This window comes from Mercenaria mercenaria, chromosome 4 (assembly GCF_021730395.1).
Source record: "Mercenaria mercenaria strain notata chromosome 4, MADL_Memer_1, whole genome shotgun sequence".
Classification (NCBI taxonomy): domain Eukaryota; kingdom Metazoa; phylum Mollusca; class Bivalvia; order Venerida; family Veneridae; genus Mercenaria; species Mercenaria mercenaria.
Genome location: NC_069364.1, coordinates 73,829,779 through 73,857,317, shown reverse-complemented (window position 1 = coordinate 73,857,317; position 27,539 = coordinate 73,829,779). Strand labels below are relative to the sequence as shown.

Sequence of the window (27,539 nt, the reverse complement as noted above, 5' to 3'; positions counted from 1 at the left end):
TTGGGATACACCAGTTTAATCAGAATTTTGACAGTACAAATGTTCTATTAAATACATATAAAAAAAGGCTTAATTAAACACAAACAAGAGAAGTTGAAATCATTTAAACAGATGCATCTTATTTAATAATTATGGAAAACATCTCTTCTGCTAGAACGTTTGAAAACTTGAGTGAAAGCACAAATAGTACGAACATAACGTATGATCTACCACCAGAGCCGCCGTTATATATTGTGCTTACATCAACATTGCTTTACAGTTTGATTTTTGTGGTTGGTATATTAGGAAATATTCTTGTTACCATAGTTATAACATTTAGTCGGTCGATGAAGACAACTGTAAATATGTATTTAATGAATTTGTGTGTCGCCGACATTCTTGTAATTATTGTTTGCATGCCGACTGCACTCGCAGATATCTTCACAAAAGAAGTATGGTACTTCGGAGAAGCTATGTGTAAGTAGATTTTAAATGATTTATTTTTTCTTTTAAAAATACGGCAAAAATGCGGACTGTTTTTTAATTTAATTCTGTAATAGTCTCTTCATCGTACATCAGGCCCCGTGTTCACAAAACATTTTTCGATCTCAGCTGAGTTTGAGTTTGATATTTTAATATTAATTTTGCTAAAACTTCGAGGTTAAATTCCATCTAAGACAGACCATCAATACTGATTAGTCACTTGAAATTAATTTTGAGTATAAAATTAAATTTTAATCATACTGTTTTGATATAAATGACTAATAAAATTTCATTATCAAACTCAGCTGAGAGTGAAAACGTTTTGTGAACACGGGGCCTGTATATGAAACATATCAATATCAAGTCATAAAATCCTAAGCACGATATCAATCGTATGAAATATCAGCATGTTCTACAATATATATATATTTATGTTGACAACATTTTAGAGTGACTTTTTTTTGTACATGTCCAGGCAACTACATTTTTAAGTAATTTACCTTTTAAACTTAAAAAAAAAGAATTGAACAATTTTAACAGCGTTTTCTTATTTAATACTTTGTATAAAGTATAGGATCACTGTAACAACGAAGTTTATTTCAAAGCTATTTGGTTCTCGTATTATGTAAGTGTATGTCGCAAAATTAATAAAGTTCATTTGACATTAGTTAATGACGTTAATTCTGTTTGCTTTGGGCTTTGACGTCATGGGTCATATATAGTGACATATTTCCATAAATATACACGCGTAAGAAGTAAGTGTTTTACCTCAATGAAATAACTAAACTACAAGAATTGACGAGATGATTCAATTAGCAATTGTAGCTTCATCAATGAAGACTCTTAACATTTCCTTCTTTAGTGTCCTCTATATCTTGTGCAGAAACGATATTTGTTGATTAACACACGACCACATGATCCTTTCAGTGTCTGCTATTACTACTTAAGACAACGATAACACGTTTTGGAAATAATTCAATCATGTTTAGAGCTTCAGATATCTTGAGCATCGATGTTTACAAACGAACAAATGATTTTTTTTTCTAGTTGCACTTTCGGCAGAAAAGGACACGTTAAATTTTATGCAGTACATTTCTTTCCTTGGGTTTGTAGATGTTTTTATGTGTATTTGGCCATATCGTCTTTGAAATGATAATAATAAAAACATTTTTTTTGTGTAATTATTTCGATTTTTATTACTCATATATATTACGGCACCTTGGTATAACTTTGGATAAACACCGGCTGGACGGCTTCATCACATGAAAATATCTACATCTGAATCGAGGTCTCGGTCCCACAGCGGTGTTGGACAAGTGAGTCAAAGACCATAGCCACTCGGCCTAGGGAGCATACTGTTTGATATTCACAGTAATTTAAGCACGCGTTTTATGATGAGAAAATATATTACATACGTTGCCAATAACCATCGGTTATTCATTTATTTAGTAGGCTGCAAAGAACAAAGCAATTCCTTCCTATTTACACCACAGTTTGTTGAGTTTGTAGAAACAAACATTTTATTGACCTTCGTTGAGAAAACATTTAAGTTTGAATCCGTTCGTGAAGTTCTTGTTATGTTAATTTTATCTTATTTATGTTACATAATTCATTTCAAAATGTTTTCAACTCTAGGTCTATCTCAGCAGTTTTAAAAGCTCAAACTTTTGCTATATTCACCTATATGCTGCCTATTCGGTGCTTTTACAATCATGTATTTTTCATGAAATTCTGTTGAAAATCGTTGTTTTCCTAATAAATTTAAGATAAAAACATTCGTCTACAATTTCTAAGGGTTTTCCGGTTTATAAAAAGAATGGATTTTCCGTCAGCAAACATCACTTGAAAATTAATAGAGCGCAGACGTATAGGTATCGCACAATACTGTGACGTTTTGAAAATAAAACAAACAAACAATAACATAAAATGAAGTCAGTACATTTAGTACGTTTAGTACGTTTGCGATGCAGTCAGTGATTTCTCGTTGGCCTACAGCGGTTACGGTATTCGTATTATACTTATTTTGTCGTGAGTTCAATTCCCAGACCCGTTAAATTTAGTCTTTAATTTTTGTTTTTTTTTCATCAAATCAATAAGGACAAAACGAGTAAATCTAGTTCTAACATGTTCACTAACATCCTATGTCATAATTGACACGTAATCATGTCTAGATACACGCCACCTCTAATGTTTAAGCTTTCCTGTGATATTTTTACACCTGTACGAGTTAGTTTTATAACAATCTTACACTTCACGTTAATAAAATCAATGCCTTGCCATAATTTTAGGATCGATTGATTGATTGATTTATGGATATAATTATACGAAAATAAGAAACAAAACAATAAATTAGAAACCATAGAAAAATAAACTTACACAAAGTATGTGATACAAAATTTGGGGACCGAACTCGCCGGACGAAAAGGTATAATACGAATACATGTACCGTGACTACGGTGTTTCGTTTGGACAATCGTGACATTTTACTGAATCCTAAACTGCAAAAAATCGAATGTTCCCGTAATTCTGGAAACTATAAACTGGTCAACCATTATCTTTCATGTAAATATATGAAACAGTGGCGGCATTTTGCCTTTCGGTGATAAATTATTTTAAAAATTACAAATCACTTTGTGTGGGTTAGTCGCTTTAAGGTCCTAAATACATAAATTCTATACTCTGAATGTTTAAAAAAAGTAAAATGTTGCACTGTATGCCAGAAACTAATGGTATTTTGTTTCCTTTCAGAAGGCATTCACGTGGCATGAACACATGATAGCCTTTAAATAAAACACTTTTCCTCTACGTTTTCTTCATATAAGTTTCTTTCTTTTCTGTCACGCAAATACGATTAAACACTGATGAGATACGAAAACGCAACAACATGTTAGTTTGGCTTTATAAGAATAACTAATTAAACAACATTCATAAATTGGATATCAATTAAATCGGCGACTTACCAACATTGCATGATTACATTCTCCAGTAGTGACTACCGAGATGTGTTTGTGTTGAACATTTTAAGGTGATGCTTTTTGTAGTAAAAAATATGTTTGTTTCGTTTTCATGTCTCGTTAGTGTATGTAATATTTTAGTAGTTTCCGAGTGTATATATATATATATATAAACATATATATTGAGAAATGTTTGTAATAACGTATGAAAATCAACAGCATCGGGTAATTTTGTATTTTGCATCCTCAACCAAGTTTAACAAGGAAAACAATACAAAGATGTCTAGAAATTGGAAACGAGGGAATTTTGTTAGAAGTCAGGAAAGATCTTTTGCTTTTTAGATAAATATGCGGTTACAATTTTCTGATATTTTAAAATTATATAGTAGAGGTAGTTAAATAAAAGTTCTTTTGGTTCAGTTTGAATCTACCGTAAGTTTCAAATGGTTTGAACGACATATTTGTCTATATATCGAATAAGTTTCTGAAGTACAAACAAAAATACAGGTTATAGCAAAACTGTCAATGGAATGGATGTGGGCTAGGAGTGTATTGATGACAGGAAGTAATATTTTATATGCATGCATTTCCTACAAATGGGGAAAATAACTAACGTTTACATAAAACAAAGAAAGTACCAACAGAATGAGTGATACATTTGCAATGAACAACTCTTGATGCACGGACCATGAAGGGGATATTATGACGTCAGTTATCATTCGGATCCTTAAAATCCCACTTCCTGATCGTCTGAGCTCTGAACCATGACAAATCAGACGGTAGAAACCGCAAGGGCACTGATTATTATGTATCCCACAAATAATGGTGGAAACATATTGATTAAGTTTTGTCCGTCTGTATGTCTCAAAGTTTGTCAACGCAAATACTCCAGACACAACTACACGGATTTACACAAAACGTCACAAGCATCATTTTGCATATTTATAGCATTTCCAGTTCGATGACTTTCAGTAGAGTTATCACCCTTGATTTGTTGTATTTCACCTTTAGGGAAAATGCCCCACTACCGACAAAAGAAATAACAGCAAACTTCATAATAGATATCATTGCCAAGCTAGTTATCCATATCATGGGTATGTTCCGGGTTGATGTTTTTCAGCAGAGTTTTGACCCTTGATTCGTAGCATTTTACTATGTTTTAGCCACTACTTTTATATAAAAATGCGGATTTCCACCACACCGTACAGGAGTGATCAGTGCCAAGTCTTAATATTCATAATTTTGCATGTTCCGATTCAGAAATGTTTAAGGTGTTATGGTCCTTTATTTTATGTTTTCCAGTGAATTATTGAGTTTTCTCAGTGAAATGAAAGTGATAATCCACCGTTTTGAAACAGTAGATTATCATTTTTATTTTTCACTGTTTTTGCCGAACTAGTTCCGGTCCTCCGTCGCGGCTGAAGTCAAATTGTATACCGAGCGTTATGAATACGGGGGACCATGATGACGATGACGTCGTAAAAATGACGTCATTTGTGTTATGCTTTCTGTTGATCTTTCACGCGATGTTCGACATTTTATAAATAACGCGACAAAAGTAGAGTTTTACACATAAAATAAAAAGAAAATTTGTTTGTATCAGTGAAATATCAATTTTATTTCACTCGCCACTCGTGAAAATATCAGTTTTTGACGCTCACTTGTGAAATAAAATTGATATTTCACTGAAACAAACAAATATCCTCTATTTATCTTATGCTCTTCTGTGAAATAATGAAATTTATCAGTGAAATAAAATTGATATTTTCACCGTTTCAGACAGTGAGAATATCATTTTCATTTTTCACTGGTACGGAACTACATTTGAATGCGAAATGATTTGAATTATAAATGATAGGAATTTCCTTGCAAAATATCTTCAGTAAAGGTAAAAATTTATAAAAATAATAAAAGGATCATAAATATTTACATTTCATCATTATGAAATATAAAAGAAATCAGGAAACGTAATAAAACTATTTATAGTTTTTGTTTCTACAAAGACATCCTGACGTCATGACAGTATGACGTTATGATGCGATGCACGTGACGTTGCGCGGACAAACTGAATATAATTCGGTTGAAACATAAAAATGCATAAAATAAATAGAAAATTTGTTTGTTTCATTGTAAGATCGAAAAATATTTCACTCGTGAACGACATGATTTACATTTTCACCCGTGACTGCGCCACTCGTGAAAATATTGCATTATAGTGTTCACTCGGTGAAATATATATTCGATCTTACACTAAAACAAACAAATGTCCTCTATTTATTTGTCAAATTATATGAAATTTCTCATACACCATTGGGCAGATGTCTGCTGAATCGTACAGGACATATCATTGCAGAGCTTAAATACATATAACCGGAATATTCCGGTTCAGTAATTTTAAGAGTTATGACCAGTGATTTGTCATTTTTTAGTGTCTACACTACTTTCTGTATAAAATTAGGCCGGATTTCACAAAACCTCACTATTAGTGTGTAGCATAGTTCTGACTGACTGACTATTTAAATTTAATATGGGTCCATCCGCCCTGTCGGGCACAACATAACTTTCGCTATTTATAGTATAGACACCCGGCATGTCACCAGGCATGCCGTTAAAGATGCTTTTTGAACCCTAAATGGTACAAATTTACCTCTACGCAATTTCCATAGAGTATATGCCAAAGATAAGTAATTTTGAAGCCAAAAGTGGGTCACTGTCGCGGCCAATGAGACCTAAATGAAAGATATGAGAAGGTGTGGCAAGGGTCGCCCTTAAAAGGGCGGTTGATGCCGCAGGTGCAGGCTGGTCTACCGTGGTGTTGATGCCCCTCCCCGCTCGCCCCTCACGTTGAGCGTGGAGTTTGAGCAACTTGGGGTCTTCTCTGCATGCCTTCAGTGGATCTGTCGATGTACTGGCAGGTCTTCTATCCAGTCTACACGACTGTGCCACTCAGAAGTGTCCCGCGAAGATCTGCCGCAACGTTCGGTTGCCGTCTATCGCCATGCAGGAGTTTCATCATTACCACCCGAGTTGAGTGGAGCCGGTTGGCCGAAGCCTATTTGTTGATAAACAACAGAAGTTGAGTAGGTTGGGTCCCCCGCGTAGATTCGTTGGAAGTCTGCATGGCCCATCCGCGTCGTCCAATCCTTTGCAGGGCCACTCCCTCCGGATTAGTCAGGACACCGACAGTTGTCTTGGCTCCACATCTGGCGATGCCCTGTGCCTTCTCCGCGACGTGCACGCTCCGGAGGGAAGGAGAAGAGCATAGTTCTGATTTAATTACTTTCATTTATATATAGTTGAAATGTTATGGTTCAGTGATTTTTCCTTGGAATTATCGCCCCTTTATGGCATTTTTCAATTTCTGCTGGATAAGTTGTGAGAGACATGTGTTTTACGTGAAAATCAATCTCTTCCTTAATTGATTCTTGACCAGATTTTTCTCTCTTTTTTTTCTACTTTTTGTTTGCGTGTCTTTAGATTCCAGTCTTATTTTTAGGAAGCATTTCCTATCTAGAAGGTTGACACTTATCAAAGTATTTATATCCTTTATTTTATCGTTTTCATAAGAAAAGTTTGGTATTTACATGTCTGACATTAACTAACTTTTGTAACTTTAGCACTCTGTAAATGAAAATTGCAATATACATGTTTTAAGAATGTTCCCTTTGAAAAATATATTTTAACGAAGTCAGCATGTTATCATACATTATCGTATAGAAACAAAAGAAATATTAGTTAAACTTACTTCAGTGGTTCAGCTTCAGAACAAATGGACGTTATTTATAGGTTAAACTATATTGTGTCCAAATTTCATTTATAACAAAATGTGAATAATTACTAAACAGTAATTATGTAAACATAAAATAAACAGGTTTGTGGGTAGAAACAGTACAGTGTGTCAGGTTTAATATACTTCACGCTAATAATAATGTAAAAGTAATATATAAATACACACATAGTGAACATGTGATGTCACTAAAGGGACTGGCAGTTTTTGGAAAAAATGACTGCTATTTTATGACACTTAATTGTGATTGTAGTTTTTCATTATGAATTTTAGTTTATATAATTATCTTTAGCCAAATTGTATTTAATCGATAAGGATTTTCTGGATTTAAATCTGCCTTTTATGATAAAATATTTTTGTGAAATACAAGAATACTACATCTTTAAATGCAGCAGTCATTTTCGTATTTGATGTTATTAAAGTTATGTCTATTACATGTAACGTAGTGATATATCAAAAATTTGGGTGAAATGTATTTGGTTAGTTTAACAAAACATATCATTTACGTTTTTTGACTGGTATACAACATTTCAATGCCGAAAATATGACTTCTAAATGACTTGTGCACCGCCGTATGAACACATCTGCGGATGTCTCTAAATTGTCTTTTTACTTTTAGCGTGAGTGAGTTGGGTTTTACGGCGAATCGACACAAAATGGTCATATATCGCCGAGAAGAAGTCATATTGCAAACGCCAACTGTAAAGCCTAAACATTGATGTAAAAATGTAAAGCATACCTAAAACATCCATGTAAAAATGTAAAGAACACTATGAATAATGTAAAACATATCTAAAAGCATCCATGTAAAAATGTAAAGCATATCTAAAAACAGTAATGTAAAAATGTATGTACGTGTGTGTTAAAATATCAGCTGCAAACATAATAATATTGCAAGATGTAAATATAAAAAAGAAGTGTTAGATCTTTTGATATATTCCTATCTGCTTTAAAAACGATAAAATATTTCCAACTGAAACGTTGTCAAATAATTCTCTCAAAGATCGAACGTCATAATATGTACTGCGTTGTGTAGCAAAGTCCACACAGTCGATTAAAATATGTTTAATAGTTAGCGGTGTTTGACATGGTACACATTCGGGTTGATCTTCTTTATTCAAAAGGTAAGAGTGAGTCAAACGGGTATGACCTATTCGACAGCGAGAAAGAACAACTTCCTCCCTGCGAACAGATCTGTTCCCTTGGTGCCATTCCCCTAGAGTAGGTTTGATATCATGAAGTTTATTGAATGAAGCACGGTTCCATGACGACTGCCATTTAGATAAAATGTATTTGTTTATATTGGGCTTAAAATCGGTATGTGGTAATTTCAAATTAGATTGTGATAATAAAAGGGATTATTTCTTTGCTGCAATATCAGCATCCTCGTTTCCATGAATACCAACATGACTAGGAATCCAACAAAATATGATAAACTTTTTTAAAGATAGTTCATGAAGCCTGAGAAGAATATTTTGAATGAATGGATTTTCCATATTTCGGTTATGAATTGACTGTAAAACAGAAAGCGAGTCGGAAAAGATAATAAATTTTTCTGCACTATCTTTTGATATAAAATTTAGAGCTAAATCAATAGCTTTGGCCTCGGCTGAAAATATTGTTGCATTATTTCGCAAACGTAATTTTGATTGATGGAGGAGGCTGACAGCAGTACAGCCAACCTTTGATTCATCTTCTGTGTAAATTGCAAAATGGTCATTGTAAGTTGATTTGATTTCATGATATTTGGACTTGAATATTTCAGGGCTTTTTTCAGACTTTCTGAAGGCAGTTTTCAAATCGAAAAGAACTGTAGGGGTATGAAGGGTCCATGGTGGTGTATCTGGAATTGAATTTTCTTTAATACCATCGAATTTGAAGTCTGTTTCATTCATAGAAGATTGTATGCGAAATCCAAACGGTTTGATTTGTTTTGGTTTTTCCTCATATGAATCGGAGTACTTTGGCTTAAAAATAATTTCATGAGCAGGATTGGATTTGTTGGCAGCCACTCTTAAAGCATATTGCAGTGAAAGTTTTTCTCGGCGTGTGTAAAGAGATGGTTCGTTTGCTTCAGCATATAAACTTTCAACTGGCGATGTTCGGAATGCACCAAGAGCAATACGAAGACCTTGATTATGTATGGTATCTAACATTTGTAAATAAGATTTTCTTGCGGAACCATAAACAATACAGCCGTAATCTAGCTTAGATCTAATTAAAGCCCTATAAAGTCTTAATAAAACCGTGCGACCGGCTCCCCAATCAGTATTTGAAATTACCTTTAAAAGATTTAATGACTTCAGACATTTGGCTTTCAAGTATTTTATATGCGGTACAAACGAAAGCTTTTTATCAAAGATAACACCAAGAAATTTTGCTTCATCAACAACGGGTATTTTTGTACAATTTAGAAAAAAAGCAGGGTCACAATGATGCTTCCGTAATTGGCAAAAGTGGACACATAGAGTTTTCGATTGGGAAAATTTAAACCCATTTTCCATGGCCCAAGTTTGAACTTTATTCAAACACTGTTGTAATTGGCGTTCAATCGTACGCATATTTTTTGAACGATAACATATCAAAAAATCGTCAACATATAATGAACAGTCTGTCCCTGGTAACAAACATTTCACAATATTATTAATTTTGATGCTAAAAAGTGTGACAGATAAAATTGAACTTTGTGGAACTCCCTGTTCTTGCTCAAAAGAGTCAGAAAGGGTATCACCAACACGTACTTTAAAACTTCGATCAGATAAAAATTGTGGTATAAATGTTGGCAGACGACCTTTTAAACCTGTGTCGTTAAGATCATTCATTATACCATATTTCCATGTAGTGTCATAAGCTTTTTCTAAATCGAAAAAGACAGACACTAGATGCTCTTTTTTAATAAATGCATCACGAATAAAATTTTCCAGTCGAACAAGATGATCGGTTGTGCTGCGTTGTTTGCGAAAGCCGCTTTGAAAGTTTGTAATTAAACCTTGTGATTCGAGGTACCAAACTTGTCTAGAATTAATCATACGTTCCAGAGTTTTACATAAACAACTAGTAAGAGCTATCGGTCTATAATTACTTGGGTTCGTGCTATCTTTTCCGGGTTTTTGTATGGGAATAACAATAGCTTCTCTCCAGGAGTCTGGAAAAATACCAGTTTTCCATGTAATATTGTAGATTTCAAGGCGAAGGTCTAATGATTCTTTTGGTAAGTGTTTTAAAAGTTGATAATGTATTTGGTCTGGACCAGCTGCAGTATCATGACATTTGTCTAAAGAGTCAATTAACTCTGTGATCGAAAAAGGTTTATTATAATCTTCCTCATTATTTGAATCAAAATTCAGAGGTTTGCTTTCTTTAGTTAATTTAATGTTTTGAAATCTTTGGTCATAATTATGTGAAGAAGATTTTTTTGAAAAAGCTTCACCAGGGGTATTAGCAGTGTCTTCTTTGGTAGATGCAGTAGTCTTGTCAGATTGTTTAAGATGAGAAACATTTGAATATTTCCTTTTCCACTTATTTTACGAATCATTTCCCACACTTTTTTAACCGATGACCTAGAATTAAGTTTAGAAACGTATGAATGCCAGGAGTTTTTCTTTGCTTGTTTTATAGTTCTGCGAGCTTTTGCTCTGAGAATCTTAACTGATTGCAGATTGTCTTTTGTCGGTCGAATATTAAATTTTTTAACGGCCGTTCTACGTTTTCGAATGGCGGTCTTACAATCATCGTTATACCATGGTTTATTTTTTGATTTACCATTTCTTGAAGTTTTTGGAATGGACTTGTCTGCAATATCTGATAAAATAACAGAAAACCGATCAATAGGATCAAAAAAATTGGCGAAATTCTCCAAAGACAAATCATTTTTGCATAAATACTGATATTGCTGCCAGTCAGCTTTATTAAATTTAAAATAAGAGGAATCAGCTGATGTTTGCTGAACAATACTTGATAATATAATCGGGAAATGATCACTCCCATGTAAGTCATCTGGCACCCTCCATTCGAAGTCAAGAAAAAGGCTTGGTTGACAAATTGACAAATCAAGAGAAGAGTAGTGTCCTGTAGCAGGATGTAGGTATGTTTTGGATTTATCATTCAGTAAGCAGAGAGAATTTCTTTCAATAAAGGTTTCAATAATTTGACCTCTAGCATTGATTAAAGAGTTCATTTGTATTTTGTTCATTTTGAATTGTTATTCCTCGTACATTACTATTATTTTGAAAAAAGTGTATGTATTCGTGTGCCACTGGTCATTATCTGGCCGTGTGTAGAGTTTATTTTTATTTCAGTTATTATGTTATGAATATTGTGCAAACTTTTATGTGTGACATGTAACAAACAAGCAAAAAATTCGTAAAACTGCATTATATAACGGTACACAATAGATGTAGAGGTCATTACCACTGGATGTTTTAAATAAATGGCTATTATACATGTACATGTAAAACTAAACAAAATGATTAACACCATTAACATTTCTCAGCAAGTATTGACATTATAATTCAAGTCAATTAAATTTGATTCTTTTATTAATATTTTATTAAATTATAAAAAATGGATAAAACGTTCTGCCATTACAAAATTTGCTGGTGTAATAGACATCAAGAGTGATTTAACACGTAAACAAAATTCAAATATATATATATTTACAGAAATGGAAATCAGGTTAATAAATAGTTTTAACTATTTTCGCAATAATTTGTAATTTTTGATAAAAACACAATAGTGAAATCATAAGAAAACGAAAATGAAGACTTCGATTTTCAACTTTTTCAACAAAGCCAAAGCACGACCGAGAAGTGAAGAAATGAAAATTTGATCATATCATGAACATTAAAACATGAGTATTTGTTTTTATGCCAAAATCAAAAAAATACATGTCCGTGGTTGACCTGTACACCACGGAGGGGTCGTTAAATATAGAGCAGTTTGCATCCGTTACAAACGCTTCTCAATTTTGAATGAAATAATAGCAACTAATTCTTAGGTGTTTCCATAACAAAAAAATTGTCAGTAACTTAGTTTAAAGGCCTTCTTTAGAAATATAGTAACACAAAAGTATCTGATATCTGTGAATCTATAAAAAAATCTATCTTTTTGTTGTCGTACGATCTGAAGGTCAGTGCCTTTAAGATAATGATAACTTTACAAATAACGGGTTTGCTGCTTTGTTGAGTATAGAATATCTTAGCGACTAGGAAATTCGATTCAAGCGTACAATTATTTTACACAACAAAATGCTCGCTGGAATTCGCTAGAATCCTTTTATCTATGATCATCATAGAAAACCAGTTGAGTTTAAATATATGCACAACAACATCTCTTCATTTTACTCGGAGAACAACCAAACCAGCGCCTTGTCACTTTAGTAGAAGATACGCAATTGATTAAAGACCTACCACGACCTAGGGACCTAGTTTTTCCTCCCACATGAGTTTCGTGCAAATCATTGTGATAAAACTGGTATTATACAGCTTTTCTACACGGTGACAGGTAAACAATCTAGACCCTCCCTGAATTAATGTGTTTTCACAACTTCATCTGAACACTTATTCAGTCTTTCTCTTTTCAGTATAGTTTTGTAGACGTAAAATAATAACTATCAGAACAGAACAGAACAGAACAGAACAGAACACTTTATTAGAGATAAGACACAGATTACAAAATACAAGTATTATGTAATAACACGTCAACAGAGAAAAATGACAAAAATATTCTATTATGGGTATGAATAATTGTTTTAAAATGACAATGTCTAACAATATCTAAATATTAAAATCTTAAATTCTTACACTGTAGAAACGAAGTGTGGTCTAAACTCACCTTAATACATCAAGTACTGTGCATACTTCTACATTAATTTGATAATATATTTAGACATCAAACACATTGTCTTGGTCTTATATATATATATCACTGTCAATTTGTAACTAGATACTGAATGTTATTTCTCATTTTCTTTATGCAAAACATGTATAACTACCATCTTGGAAATATAAAAAACAATAAAGTTATTTTGTGGTGCGTCTTTAATGACGGTTAATCTGCTTATATCAAGTTGTTTCCTTCTTGAATATTCAAACAACTCTTTTGATGTATTTTTTTTTTTTGTATTTATTTTACAAACACTTCATATTTATATTAATTTTAATCTAAGTGACAACTATACTGTAGCATATCAAACTGTATATTTCAAACGTACAACGTTTCAGTAATACGTGCAATTATAGTATTGGTGAATTCTAATTTTGAGACACCTTCGGCCAAGCGATTAAGTTGTGACTATTACGTAACAGTCAACTATTGCCACATTATTATCCCCTGCCGAAAGCGTAGGGATATAGTTTTGGCGTCGTCTGTCCGGAGCCATATCGAAGAAAGTGGTTTCGAATATTTAAATTAAACTTCATATACAATTTACCACAATTAAGAAATGCGGCCCGTCTAGTTTCAGTCAGATTGCCCAAGTAACACCAGAGTTATGACCCTTTGTAGTTTCTTGTGTTTACTAAACAAGGCACTATAAATATCTGCTTCATAACATGTGGCATATTTGACCTAGAACTATGAAACTGAATTTAGACCACTATATTTCTTTTATAATTTCGCCAGGATCTCTTTGAAATAGTAACATCAGAGTAATTGCTCTTTACTTGATTTAAAATCCTCATATTTGTACATAACAAACTACTAAATGGTAGAATTTCATGAAACTTCCATTATTCCATGAAAAGTTTTTATTACTATGACCAGTTGAGTACCCACACCCGGTCTCTCCTAACACCCTGTTCACCACCCCTCCCCAAACCCGCTCCCACATTTTTTTTAAATCTTAAACTTTGGCTAAAATATATATCTTTAAAGTTGAAGTTTGGTTATATTGTGAACATTAGAAAATAGGATCTTGTCTCTATACTGTCTTACAAAATAAGAAAAAATAACGATGTCCGAGTCAAGAGTCGAACCTAAGAATCAGAAAAACGAGGCTTTGAAAAATCTTACTCCATCTCATGAACAATACCTACGACTGAGCTTCTTTGAGTACTAACAATACCTTTAATAATATAGGCTGTCGTATTTTAATACGAGATACTCAAGACAGCAATGAAAAATGTTGCTTTTAAACCGGCCTTTGTTATACAATATTGCGAGACCAAATTTAGATTACACAAGCGTATAAGCCTTTGAAACTTCAAACCATTCATCTTACTAGAACTTGTATTACATTCGCTTTTCGAACGCTGTACCACATTTTTTACTTTTACAAAAAGCAAAATGAAGCAATAAAGTACACAATTTATCAGTACATGCGATTTTTTTTACTTTGGGTGCTGCTTTGCAATATAAACAAATGACAAATATACAGCTGTAATACGAACACTTTCTCTGCCAGGCCAAATTGCTAAATTTGTAGTCGTAATTTCTGTAAAAGCTTTATTTCTAGTATTATTGTTGAAGGATTTACATAGCCTAATTTAGCTTGTATTATGTTTACCAAACATACTTTGTATTCGACTCTTTCATATAAATGTGTTTTGATGGTATTATTGATTGCTGAAATATTGTTTAAGAAATAATAAGTTCCCAAGCGTGGTTTATCGTAATATAACTCATGTTTGAGGTCTTGTGTAAAAATAAGGCGGCCTTCGTGATATATGGTTTCGCATAATAACGAAAAACTCGGGTTATTCTACGACAAATCATACTTGGGAACTCGTTATTTCGATTCTAACACGACATACTAGTATCAACAGTGTTAGAAAAAATGGTAACTACTTTTACGACATGAATTACACCTCGTGCTACGCACCTGAATCTTTTTATGCATGGAGTATAACGTCGCTACTTTGCACGCGCATGGGTTTTCGCAAAATAACCGTTGATTGATTTTCTCCTATGTGTATATAGCTTATTTGTTGGTCGTGATAGAATCTTGATTTGACGAAACATTTCCATGAAATTGACATGTCGAACATAAACAGAACAAAGCAGTTTGTATGTTTTTATTTCAAAAAACAAAGATTTCTGAAAAAAATATATTTTCAGTCGACGAAATAGATGTCCGGAGGTGCAAGATTGAAAATAGATTTAAATATCCTCATCTGAAATATAAAGAAACTGAACCGTTCTTGTTAATTTAATTCCATGTTATCCGATTTTTGTCCGTGAATTTCAGATATTATTGTTTCCATATTCGTACAAAAGGTCTAAAAGTGGAAATCAACATCTCAGTTATGTGTGTATGTATGTTGTATATATATACCAGACCAATTACGGCCAAGCGCCTAGCAGTACAAACGAACATGCACACGCCACAACAATATTAGTTTCGATGCTTCTTTATAGTTTTTTTTTTCTTTTTGGATTTAACGTCGCACCGACACATGATAGGTCATAAGGCGACTTTCCAGCTTTAATGGTGGAGGAAGACCCCAGGTGCCCCTCCGTGCATTATTTCATCACGAGCGGGCACCTGGGTAGAACTACCGACCTTCCGTAAGCCAGCTGGATGGCTTCCTCACATGAAGAATTCAACGCCCCGAGTGAGGCACGCTCGACTTTGTAGTGGTTCAACATTTTCATATATGTATACTCAAGGTCACAAATCAGTAGTGACATTTTAGTCTTTTAACCAGAGAAGCTATATTTTCTTTCTCTGAAAGTTAACTTGACTTCGAGCATGTACATATGGAGACAGATTGCATAAAAGGATATAATTATATTCAGAACACCTGAGAGAGATAGAGATAGAGGGAGAGAGGCTTGTCATTCGTTAGTCAAAACTATTTCCAAGATACGAAGTACCAGTTACCGGCACGCAATTAAATGACAGTAATTGTTAAAAGGGTTAAACATACCTTTCGATTGATGTATCTTGCGCATTATTCCGATCAGTTAACAAGAGCTGTCAGTAAGACAGCGCTCTCCAGTATTCGGCGATTTGACAGTAAAATGAATATATGTCTCATGAAAATAATTCCAAGTATAACAATTTTGGGACCTTGACTTTGGGTATAATGGGCCCAGCCCCTGCACATACTTTGTTTGTGTGCTGGACAGTGTTTATGAGAACTTACAGTGGGATATAAGCATTAGTAACCAAGATATTACAGAAAAACAAAGGTTGCCAAAAAACTTTAACTTTAAAAATAACCTAATATAACACCTTGGTGACATTGGCCTTTTGTATAATGGGCCCAGCCCCTGCATATACCATCTTTGTATGCTGGACTATGATTATGTAAACTTACAGTAAGATATTAGCAATAGCAACAAAGATATGACACAAAAAAAAGGTTGCCGAAAAACTTTAACCTTAAAAATAATCCAAGTATAACGCCTTGGTGACCTTGACCTTGGGTATAATGGGCAGCCCCTGCATATACTTTGTTTGCATGCTGGACAATGTTTATGTGAAGTTACAGTAAGATATAAGCAATATTTAGTAACAGAGATATGACAGAACAACAAAGGCTGTCCAAAAAACTTTAACCAAGAAAGCTCACGCCGACGCCGACGCCGGGGCGAGTAGAATAGCACCCCCCCCCCCCCTATTCTCCGAATAGTGGAGCTAACAATAACAATTAGGAGATATCAAATTCTTAAGAAACTCCCCCGTACGTGTAAACAGAACATGTAACCGATTAGGAGTGTTTAAAATGAATACAAAAACCACTGTTTATGCTGTTTGTGCTGCTCTATGTCTAGTTAACCGGGACGGATAGAAAAAAATACACAACAATTCTATTTTTTAATTGAATCATTATCGCACTCCCGTACGCCTTAGCGGTAAATAATGAAAAATGACAAAATCTTTAAAAAAAGGTTTAGACATACATGTAGTTCTGAATTTATTTGTAGAGATGATACTGCAATCGTTCTAAGAAAATTATACATCAAAGTACAAAATGCAGTGAAAATTGTTGGAACTGACATTATATTGAATATAAGAGATCTGCATTACATATTAAGCAAGAGCCGGCTTTAACTCCACTGTAGCGGCCGTTAAAGAGTTTTCCCTCACTTTGGCTCAGTGGTGTTATATATTTGATCCATTAGGGTTACGGAGTTTCTTATTTTTGTCTGTTCCGATAAAGCCGTAGCTGCTGGTACCACTCAGTGAATATTAAATAGATTTGTTTAAAAGAATCATTGTATGGACCATTGTTAACTTTTTATCATTTTCTTCTCTATGTAACCTCGCAAAATTTAATCAGGCATGGACTGCTACACAACTTTTTCGTATATATCCGCTGTACAATGTAGTTCAATGCGGAATAATTTACCACCTCTGACGTCCACCGGAAAATAATCTACTCTATCAGCCGTGGACTTGATCACAAACTTATCAGTATTCATGTCGAGTAAAAAGTAGTTCAACATACTTTGACTATATATCAATGGCGCAGTAATTAACTATGAATAACTTTCGGCTGCATGCCTTTACATATTAATAATATCTTTTTACTTTTACAGGGGATTTGAATACAAAACTATATATATCACTAAATCGCAGTATCAGATTGATGATATGTTTAGCCGAATCAAATCCTATATGGGTTTCTAACTAACAGTGTCATTGTTGGAATGTATTCTTTTCATGCACGTACTAACACTAATCACCTTCCAACAGTACTGTTTTGTCAGTACTTTGATCTTTATTTCTATATTACTGCAGAGATCATAAAATAAAACCCATAAACATCCACTTTTCACGAATCTTTTGATAGATACTCACTAATCATGGTCCGTGTTTTTGTAAGAATTTTCTCAAGCTAACTTTGCTTGATCACACAAGGAAAGTGATAGCTCTTTTTGTACGTTTTCTTTATTTTCTGTAAATATCTTACATGGCCTATTCTAGAATTCATTCTGTAAGCTAGAATGAGAAGTTAATGGATATGGAATGTCTTACCAAAAACCTCAAGCAGAAGGCGTATATGTTTATCTAGATTTTACAACCGCTGTTCGGATTCGATTCTTATCTTAAGTTGTAATTTCAAGGAACTTCTGCGACAGGGTATTCTGTAAAATCATTAGTATTCCTAGGGAACTATTTTTCGTGGATTTTTCGTGATTGCGTGACAAATGTCCTGACAAATATACAAATGTCCTTACAAATATACAAATTATCTGTTCGTCCTATCCTACGAATTTATTTAGCACGAAATAGCCGATCTGCCGAAACTGTAATATTCTATGCCCGCGAAATTAAATGATTTTACAGTTAATATATACAGGTTAGGTTTAGTTACTAGTACATGTGTTAAGGATTCGTCTGACAAGAGTGTTGCATTTTTTGTCGTTACTGTTAATCATATACAGGTTAATACGTGTTTCAGGTAAACTGGTGCCATTCCTGGAAAATGTTGTAGCAAACGCTTCAGTGCTGACTATACTGGCCATAAGTTTCGAAAGATACAGAGTCGTTTGCAATCCTTTAAAGGTAAACAAATTGATACACCTTTTGATACGTGATGGCAAAGATCGTATGTACGTCTGCCTGTACGTCTGTCTGTTACCACCTTATTTTCAGTCCAAGAAATTGGTTCAGTTGTAAATCACCCATAAAAATGACTGTTGACCGAATATTAGTTATTTTAAGATCGAGGTACCAAATTAATGATCTCTAAGTGAAATTATGTCACCACTTGATTGCTGCGTCTGCTTTAGTAACGTGTGAATAAATCTATCAACATAAAATGTAAATTCTAGATAATTATATAAACTCAAGCTTCCCATCTCCATTTGTTGAAGAAAAATGTTAATTTCTATATTTAATTTAGATAATAGTCTGATATTTCGGATAGCAAATTTGACCTATTAACATTTTCTAAAAACACTAAAAAGCCTGCCCGCTTAGCTAAATAGGGAGAGCGTCGGTCTACGGATCGCGGGGTCGTGAAGAGTTCGATCCCCGGACGGGGCGTATGTTCTCCGTGACGATTTGATAAAAGACATCGTGTCTGAAATCATTCGTCCTTAACCTCTGATTCATGTGGGGAAGTTGGCAATTACTTGCGGAGAACAGGTTTGTACTGGTACAGAATCCAGTAACACTGGTTACGTTTACTGCCCGCCGTTGCATAACTGAAATACTGTTGAGAAACGGCGTTAAACCCAAGACAAACAAACAAAACAAACAAAAAACACTAGATGTCTGTAAGTTTATGTGAGCAAATTATAACCGACAAATGTCTCAAAAGTGTTTCGTCAATGCGCATTAACTTCCATAATATATTAAATTGTGTATGTATTTGTCGTATTTAAATTTGAGCGGAGTGCCAAAACAGTCATGCATACCCTTTTATACCATTTTAGGTAAATGAAGACACCAACAGAGTATGGAAGATAGTTGTCCTAATCTGGGTTATATCGTCGGGTGTCAGTCTACCTTGGTTGTCCATAGCTATTGTAAAGAATTCGGAATTTCTAGATGGCACGCCAATACAGGTATACCATCACGGTGACGTATAATTCAATAAACGAAGCTATGTTAGAAAATACACACGTTTTACAGGAATAACATTTAAATAAAAGCGGGATATCCATTTATTTAGGCGCATTGTAGGATAATGTAACGTATCAATAGAATATTGTTAAAAATTCACGCAATGACAGAGGATCTCGCGTTTAGGTGCATTGTACCACTGGCACCAGAGCAGTGAGAAAATGCCACTGTTCATATTATACCCTATTCCTATGTATACAATAAGAACCACGATCATGAACGGGAAAATCTACTAACACATTTCAAACGCACATTACCAACCTAAAACATGCAGTTCGATGAATGGGTACCAAGCATATTGAACAAGTGGTATGCACCAGTCACATTATCTCAATTTCATACAAGTAAAATTTTGATGCAGTGCATCAAATCGCCGGAGAACTAAATTTACAATAAGGTAAAAAAATAATGATATTTAATGATATACATAATTATTATACTCCATATCGACAAAATTTATTACGTGATCCGAAATATGTAAACAGAAAGTTTCCCAGCCTGTGTGTTTATACATACCACATGTACACATTGCAAAGACATAGTATTATCTTAAATAAATAACACACAAACTTTGAATTTAATTAAGTTTCAATTGTTTAAATAAAAGTACACATGTTTTTATTTACCCAGCAATGCAGCTGCATTGTCCGTCAAGAACGTTTGATTCTTTTAGACAATGTATGTGGTAATTCATTTTTCCTCTGACTTCGACAATGTTTTGCTTTTAGAAGGAATGTTCTGTTTTACACACGAACGCATCGTGCACATAACTTTCAATAAAAAAATATATATTCTTTTTCAAAGGCCCTGTTTTATTTCCTCTTTCTTTATGTAATCAACAATATTTTAGAATATCATTTAATTTTTACTCCGATTCAAAAATCTTCTAGAGACCATTTCTGCAATTATCTGTGTAGAATGTTGTAAAGACTGGGATTTTTAGGTTGATGGTCTAATTGTTACCTGCGGCCTGAAATGCAACGAGTAGTATAGCACATGGGGACTGGGTGATTTCACGTGACTTTTTACCGATATGCGATTGGCTTAACGCATTTATGGAACGCCGTTTTTGCAATATAGCTAGCACTCTACATGATATATAGAGAAATGATTGTAACCTGAATTCCTCATTCATTATTTCATATAATTTATTCAAACTTTCAGCAATGATCAATATTTATACCTTGTTGTGCATAAGGGTTTTTAGTTAAATTGCTCTGTATTTTCCTAGTCAGGGCCTAAATCCTTCCGTTCCGTACACTTGCTAAACAACATCTAGGGTAGCACGGTCCGAATTTTTTTTCACAGGGATTTCCTTTTTTCTTAAAATTGTTCGAAATAATTGTGATCAGAATGGTGACTACCAAAAAGGGTTATACCTTCTACAGAAGCCAGAGTTGATTATTGTAACATCTATGACCTCTACCATTTTTAAAGCATAGAATGGTGCAAATTTTGCAACTTATTTTAATAGGAAAATTAAAAAATTCTCCATGCTCATAAAAAATCTAGGGTGGAGCCATATTTGAGAGCATAGATAGGGATCCGATACGACAAGTTTTCTTACCGTCTTACCCGGCCCAGGGTCATGAATGTCAGTTGAAAAGGTCAAAACATTTGTAAAAAACTAGTAAAGTATTTCAATTGAATGGTATGCACCTATTGGCTTAAAAGTTTTTTAACATGCAAAGGGTAAATGATACTTATTTTTATGACTTAAAAATACTCTTTCAAAAACAAAACTAGCATTATATTATTGTGAAGTATTAGAATGGATCTACAAGTTCTTCAAAATGCGTAAATTGGCCAGTTAATTATTAAAAAAAACAAAAGATTATTCCTCAAAAAGTCTATAACTAGCTTTGATATTACATGGCATTGTATGGACATCTAGTCGTTAGTTCAAATTAAATGTAAAATGCACTCGGCCAGGAAAATCATCCTTTGATAGCAACTTCTAAAAAAATTTAAATATCTACAACCTAGAGCTTAGAATCGACTGGTACATTGCCGATATGAGCTATGACACTTTTCATTCCCGGCAATAATTCCCAGCCATTTGGTCATTGCAATTTTCATTGATTCTAAAATAACACCCCTTGAATTGACTGCATGTGCCTGGCTATAGTTTCATCTCTTTAAATTGGACCATTACTGATTGTATAGAATCTTAAAATTTTTTCAAGGTAGTTAATATTCATTACATTGCTATACCTTTACATAAATGTTCATCTTTTAACAGTGCAAATTTACAGCAGGTATGTTGTACAAATAAAAAAAATAAACAAAAGATGTTCAAGTAGTCTACTCAGTGGTAAATCATGGCCTTTGTGTATGTTACAGTCAATTTCCTGTAATAGGTTAAATATGAACTTTTTTTGTAAGAAAAAATATTAGTAGGATCCGAATTTTTTGGATTTATTAAAGACTTGTCTCGGAATATTAGGTCAAAGAAAATGATACAAAATTAGGGTACTAGAAATATTGATGCTAAATCTAATGTTAAAGCTTGAAAATGCGTTTGACAGACTTTGTTATTGAAAATTCCATGAAGAATTTAGGGTGCTTTTATAATTATTAAACTGGAATTCAAATGTTTTTTAGTCATTCCGTGTTTAACTCCAGGTAATGGGCCTAATTTGAAATGTTGTAATATTTTATTCAGGACCATTGAGCTAAAATATTTTCATTGGGGTTAGTTTGCCACAGATTCAGATTAGATACATATTCTATATCTTTTTTCATGTGATGAGTAAATTTTTCATTAGATGTTAAAACAAAAAAGTACTTCATATATTTTAAATGGTCTTATAATATGGACCGGAACTTCATGTTATTTAACAAGATAAAATAATTCGTAGCTAAATTTGATGGTTTAAAATGTAAAATTCCTTAGATGAGGGGAATGTTTAATTTCAAATCAACTATCGGTTCGAACAATAATGGCAAGTCTTATATTTTCTAATTTCTAAATAGTATCTTTAAATATAAATCTTTGCACTTTTCAAATCCTAATTCCTTATGTAAGCTCTTTCGAATGTTATAGTTCTGATTTACAATATAATTGTTTCAATTTCATCACTTAATAACCTCTTCGGTGGCTAAGAATCTACGAGTTTAATTATAGTCGCCTATACTAAATGCTACAGAGATACCCCTTTCTCTTCCTTCGCTAATAAAGAAATGCATGATTGCCCAAACTTTGAACATCGGACTAGAGTCACAAGTTGCTCCGTTAGCGAAATGTAAACAAAAAATAAAAAGTTCAAAAATTATTAATACAAAAAAGTTCGAAATTATAAATAAAATCATCTGAATTATTTGCTAATTCAGTCATACAGTAACTTGTATGTGCTTTAATTTCAATTGCACAGTTTGTGCGAGAATATACAATTTAGGTCATTGTTTAAAAATAGTAAATTTACATCCATAGAATTAATCAGGGAATTCATTTAGTGAAAATCACAAGTTTTCTTAACTTTATAAAGGCTTAAACAAGCATGTTTCATTAGATCAGAGTATATTCGGGATTGACCGTATAAATGGAATAAATGTACTGCTATTAAAGAGAACCTTCCCATTTTTAGAGGAATGTACAAAATGGGTTTAATTTTCCCTCAGACACATGATTAGAGTAGTACGGAGTGGATTTTTCCACACATGCAGTATGATTGATGGTAAAGTTATTTTTGTATTTTCCCAATTGTCATTTATCTATGATTTGAGTAACCTGTTTGTGAAAAGATTTTTTCAAAACATTAAAGTATGAAGGGGCATTAAAGTCTGTATAACAGTCATTTTAAATTCGGAATTCCACACATGGAATAGTTTATAAAAATATACTTGTAACAATTACCTAAATTTGTCATGAATCGGATTTATATTAAACATGCATAGTACAAGTATAACAACTTTATGTACAATAACCTTTTTAAGTCAGTCCTGCTACATATTTGTCACGGACATTGTTTTTTACTTCACAGAATTATAAGCTATGTACATGGATTATTCATGAAAATAGGGTTTGCTTATTCTTTAAACCTTATCAAATTACTTTTCTCATGGTACGACTCTGGTATAATGGGCGTTGAGTATTTGTTGTATGCTAGACAATTTTATGTGACTTTAGTTAGGTTTAACGGGCAATAGTAACAAGTATATGACAGAAAAATACAATTGGTTGCCAAAGCTTTTTACTTTGAAATAAACAGAGTATAAAACATTGATGACCTTAATCACTATGTTATGCCCAAGCCTGACATAATTTTGTGCTTGACAGTTTATGATGTTAAGGATAAGCAGTGTACCAATGTTATTTACAAGTGTCAAAACACAATGGGCAAAAATTTACAGAGGAAGGTCTTTCCCGACCACGTGCAATCACATTGAATAGCCCCTATTCTCCCCATAGTGGAGCTAAAATTCTTTATGTCTTTATCTATACTATTGACCAAATAAAGAATCTATCTTCTTGTTTTCAAAAACATGTTTTTGATTTAGTGATAATCAAACTAGAATCTTGTTATATTTATTTAACAATTGAATGGTAAACAAATATTTGAAGTGTTTGTATCTTTAAAAATATTTAACATGTAGCATTCAGCAACTATAATTGCTTGAGCATTACTTCTGCAGGGAATTTACAACATGGTTAAGGCTTGCTTTCTTTCATTTTAGAGAAAAAATCAGACAATCTGGTCGGTGATTGAAATGATTCAATTAATCTTGTGCCGGTCAGTTTAGGGTGGCTATTGACAGGTGGAACTAATCCCTCTTCATGACATTATATAACCCCAGAATCGCATTTTATTAGTCTGTTGAGATGAGCCTAGAGAGAAAATGTTTTTCTTGAAATTAGTGTCAGTATGAAGAAAGAATAAACTTTATTACAGATAACTTGATCTCAACAGACTTTGTAAGTCTAAACTTCTGGCCGCAGGAAACCTTTCGACTTGTTTATTTATTAGCAGGTGATAAGAAATAGATTAACTGTGGTTATTAATTTGACATGGTTGTAAACTCATTGTAAAAGCATTCTCTCTGCAGTGTAGTGAGAATGTTTACCTTTTCAGATCACGTGATAGGGCTATTGATACGAAGTATAGGGATAAGTTCTTTATACATTTTTCCTATTTTCCTAAAAAGCTATCTTTTGAAATAATGAAAATCTTATGCACTTTTCAGCTCCTAATTCCTTTATGTAAGCCTTTCATTAACTGCCTTATTTTTCTTTAATTTACAATATCATATTTTTCATTGTCACACTTTAATAACTTCTCTTACCAGTTGCAGAATCCTAAAGTGTATCAAATATAGTCGCCGGTTTCTAATTACAGAGATACTCTACATACTTTATCCTTTCGTCAACATAACAGAAAAAAATTGCCTGAACTTCCCCCCTGAACATCCGGCCTAGAGGTCACAGGAGTGTGCTCACGTTAGGCGAAATGTAAACAAAAAAGAAACATTCAAAATATTCACAGTAATACATAAAAACTCGAAATGATAAATGAAATTCATCTTAGAAATGATTTTGAAATTGAAGTCATACAATGGTACATATTAGTATTGTTTATTCGATTCAAATTGCACATTTATGCTGCATATATACACATTTCAGCGTACATGTGTATTTAAAACAAAGACTACATTTTCACATCAGCCAATGAGACCAATTATATAATCTAGGCTGGAACTTCATTGGGGAAAATCACGCAAGTTTTTCCCTCTAACGTTTATGAAAAGCTATAAACAACGCATTGTTTCTCTGGGATCAGATATATTGAAGGAATGTGACCGGTATACAATGGAAGATAAATTACTGCTTATTCAATATACGTAAAACACATTTACCGAACTTTGCGTTTAGGTGAGAAATGTGCGATTAAAATGGGTTAGTATATTTTCCCGTCCACGATCATGGTTCTTATTAGGGTATAACATGTAGAGTGGCATTTTATTTCTGGGTTGGTGCCAGTGCATTGTATAAGATTTGTATCTGTACCATGCTTACTTTTTTATTATCTCCATATTTGCCATTTCATCGTAAAATGCATGTCTGGAGAATAACTCGTTGAAAGTATTTTTTTAAAACATTACAAATGCTGTAGAGGTCATTGAGAGAAAGTGCAATGTATAACAGTCATAAGTCGGCATTCTGCACAGCATTTGGATACCTCCGTTTATAAAATATATACTTGTAAAATTCATAAATTTTAGTATTGAATGGATTTTATTCAAACTGCATAGTACAAAGATGGAGAATACGGTAGTGCAAAATGTACAAAAACTATAACTCTATCCTGCTTACATTTTGGTCACCGCACTTTATTTTTCTTCAGCAGAACTCTATAACACTATGAATGGGATTATTCATGAAGTGTCAGGGGTCACTTTGCTTATTTCTTTTTATAATTTTCCGTTATCAAATGTACTTTTCTCAGGTACAGCTCTTAGTAATGAGGCGGATTGAATTGAAACTCTATTCAATTTATTTATTTAGTTGGGTTTTACGGCGCACCAACACAGTATAGGTTATATGGCGCCAAACAGGACTACAATTTTGTTTTCATATCTTATTTACATCTAAATAAAAACATGAGATATCGAATCAAAATGTGCATACCTGCTGGAATCACAGAGTTACAGCAAAACCAAATGTTAAGAGATTATTAGTGCCTCTTACGATCATGCAAGGGTAAGGCAGTGGTTCCAATTCTTTTTATACACAGGTCGTCCCAGAACCACATGGGGCAAAAATGGAGTACATTGTAGGGAAAGTCAGTTTACAGTTACCACGTGTCTAATACACATTTTGAGTTATATCCCTCTATTTTCTCTGGACTCCATAGTTGAAAACACTTCTTTTTTGTCTTTAACTAATACGCTTATAGTTCATAATTAAAAGAATCCTATTCTTTCCTTGGCCAGCTTTTACACAAAACATCTGTTTTTTTTTTCGGGTGGATAATCTTGTCTAAGATTGATCTTGTTCGTTTACTAATATTTATTTATTTCACTTCTGGATGGCGTACAATTTTGATATTTTCTTCTCTTTTAGGTATGCAGAATTCCAATCATCGAACTGTGGCAAGAAATATTCATTGTTCTGTTGGCTGCTCTATTTTTCTTGCTTCCATGTGTAACACTATTTTTGTTGAACTGCCACCTTTGCAGGGTACTCAACCAGGCTGGAGAATATGATATGTGTATTCACCAAGCTGGAAATGACCGACGAAAACGGCAAAATCAAGTTGCAAACATTATTGCATCCATAGTAACCGTGTTTTTTGTATGTCATCTACCATTCAGAGTTGCCGGACTTTGGCTCTCGTTCGCAGATCCGCGAACAATAGGACGTCTAGGACTGGAGCGGTATTTGGGTATTGTTTACTCAACAAGAATCCTTTTTTACTTGAATCATGCTTTGAACCCAGTTGTTTACAATTTTGTTTCAACAAAGTTTCGATGTGCTTTGAGTGATCTTTTTGCTAACACTGTTTGCTCGGGATTTGGCAATTTGCTGACAAGGAGAAAGTTGAAACTTTCGACAACTACTGCTTCTACTAAACTAACTGTGCGGAAAACTACTAGTTCAAAGGGACATCCTTATAACTCGCCAGTCCAGGGGCGTACTTCAAATGATATAAACAATGAACAGTTGTTTGATCAGAAATATAAACTAAGGATTAACCTTGAAGACAAACGTGTAGCAATTAAATTTAACTTTATTACAAATCAGGATTGTATATAAGCTTTTGTGTTGTTCGGAACTTACAAATCTGATGTTTAGTATGGAATATTCATGCAACTTTTA

General features: G+C 33.5%; 1 protein-coding gene across 1 annotated transcript; it reads left to right on the top strand.

Moving 5' to 3' along the window:
- On the top strand, positions 1-27,539 carry LOC123552989 (growth hormone secretagogue receptor type 1-like). Its single transcript, XM_053542440.1, has 4 exons — positions 1-456; positions 18,555-18,658; positions 19,534-19,665; positions 26,784-27,539. Exons 1-4 carry the CDS (start codon positions 132-134, stop codon positions 27,474-27,476), a joined length of 1,254 nt encoding a protein of 417 aa, XP_053398415.1. The 5' UTR covers positions 1-131; the 3' UTR covers positions 27,477-27,539.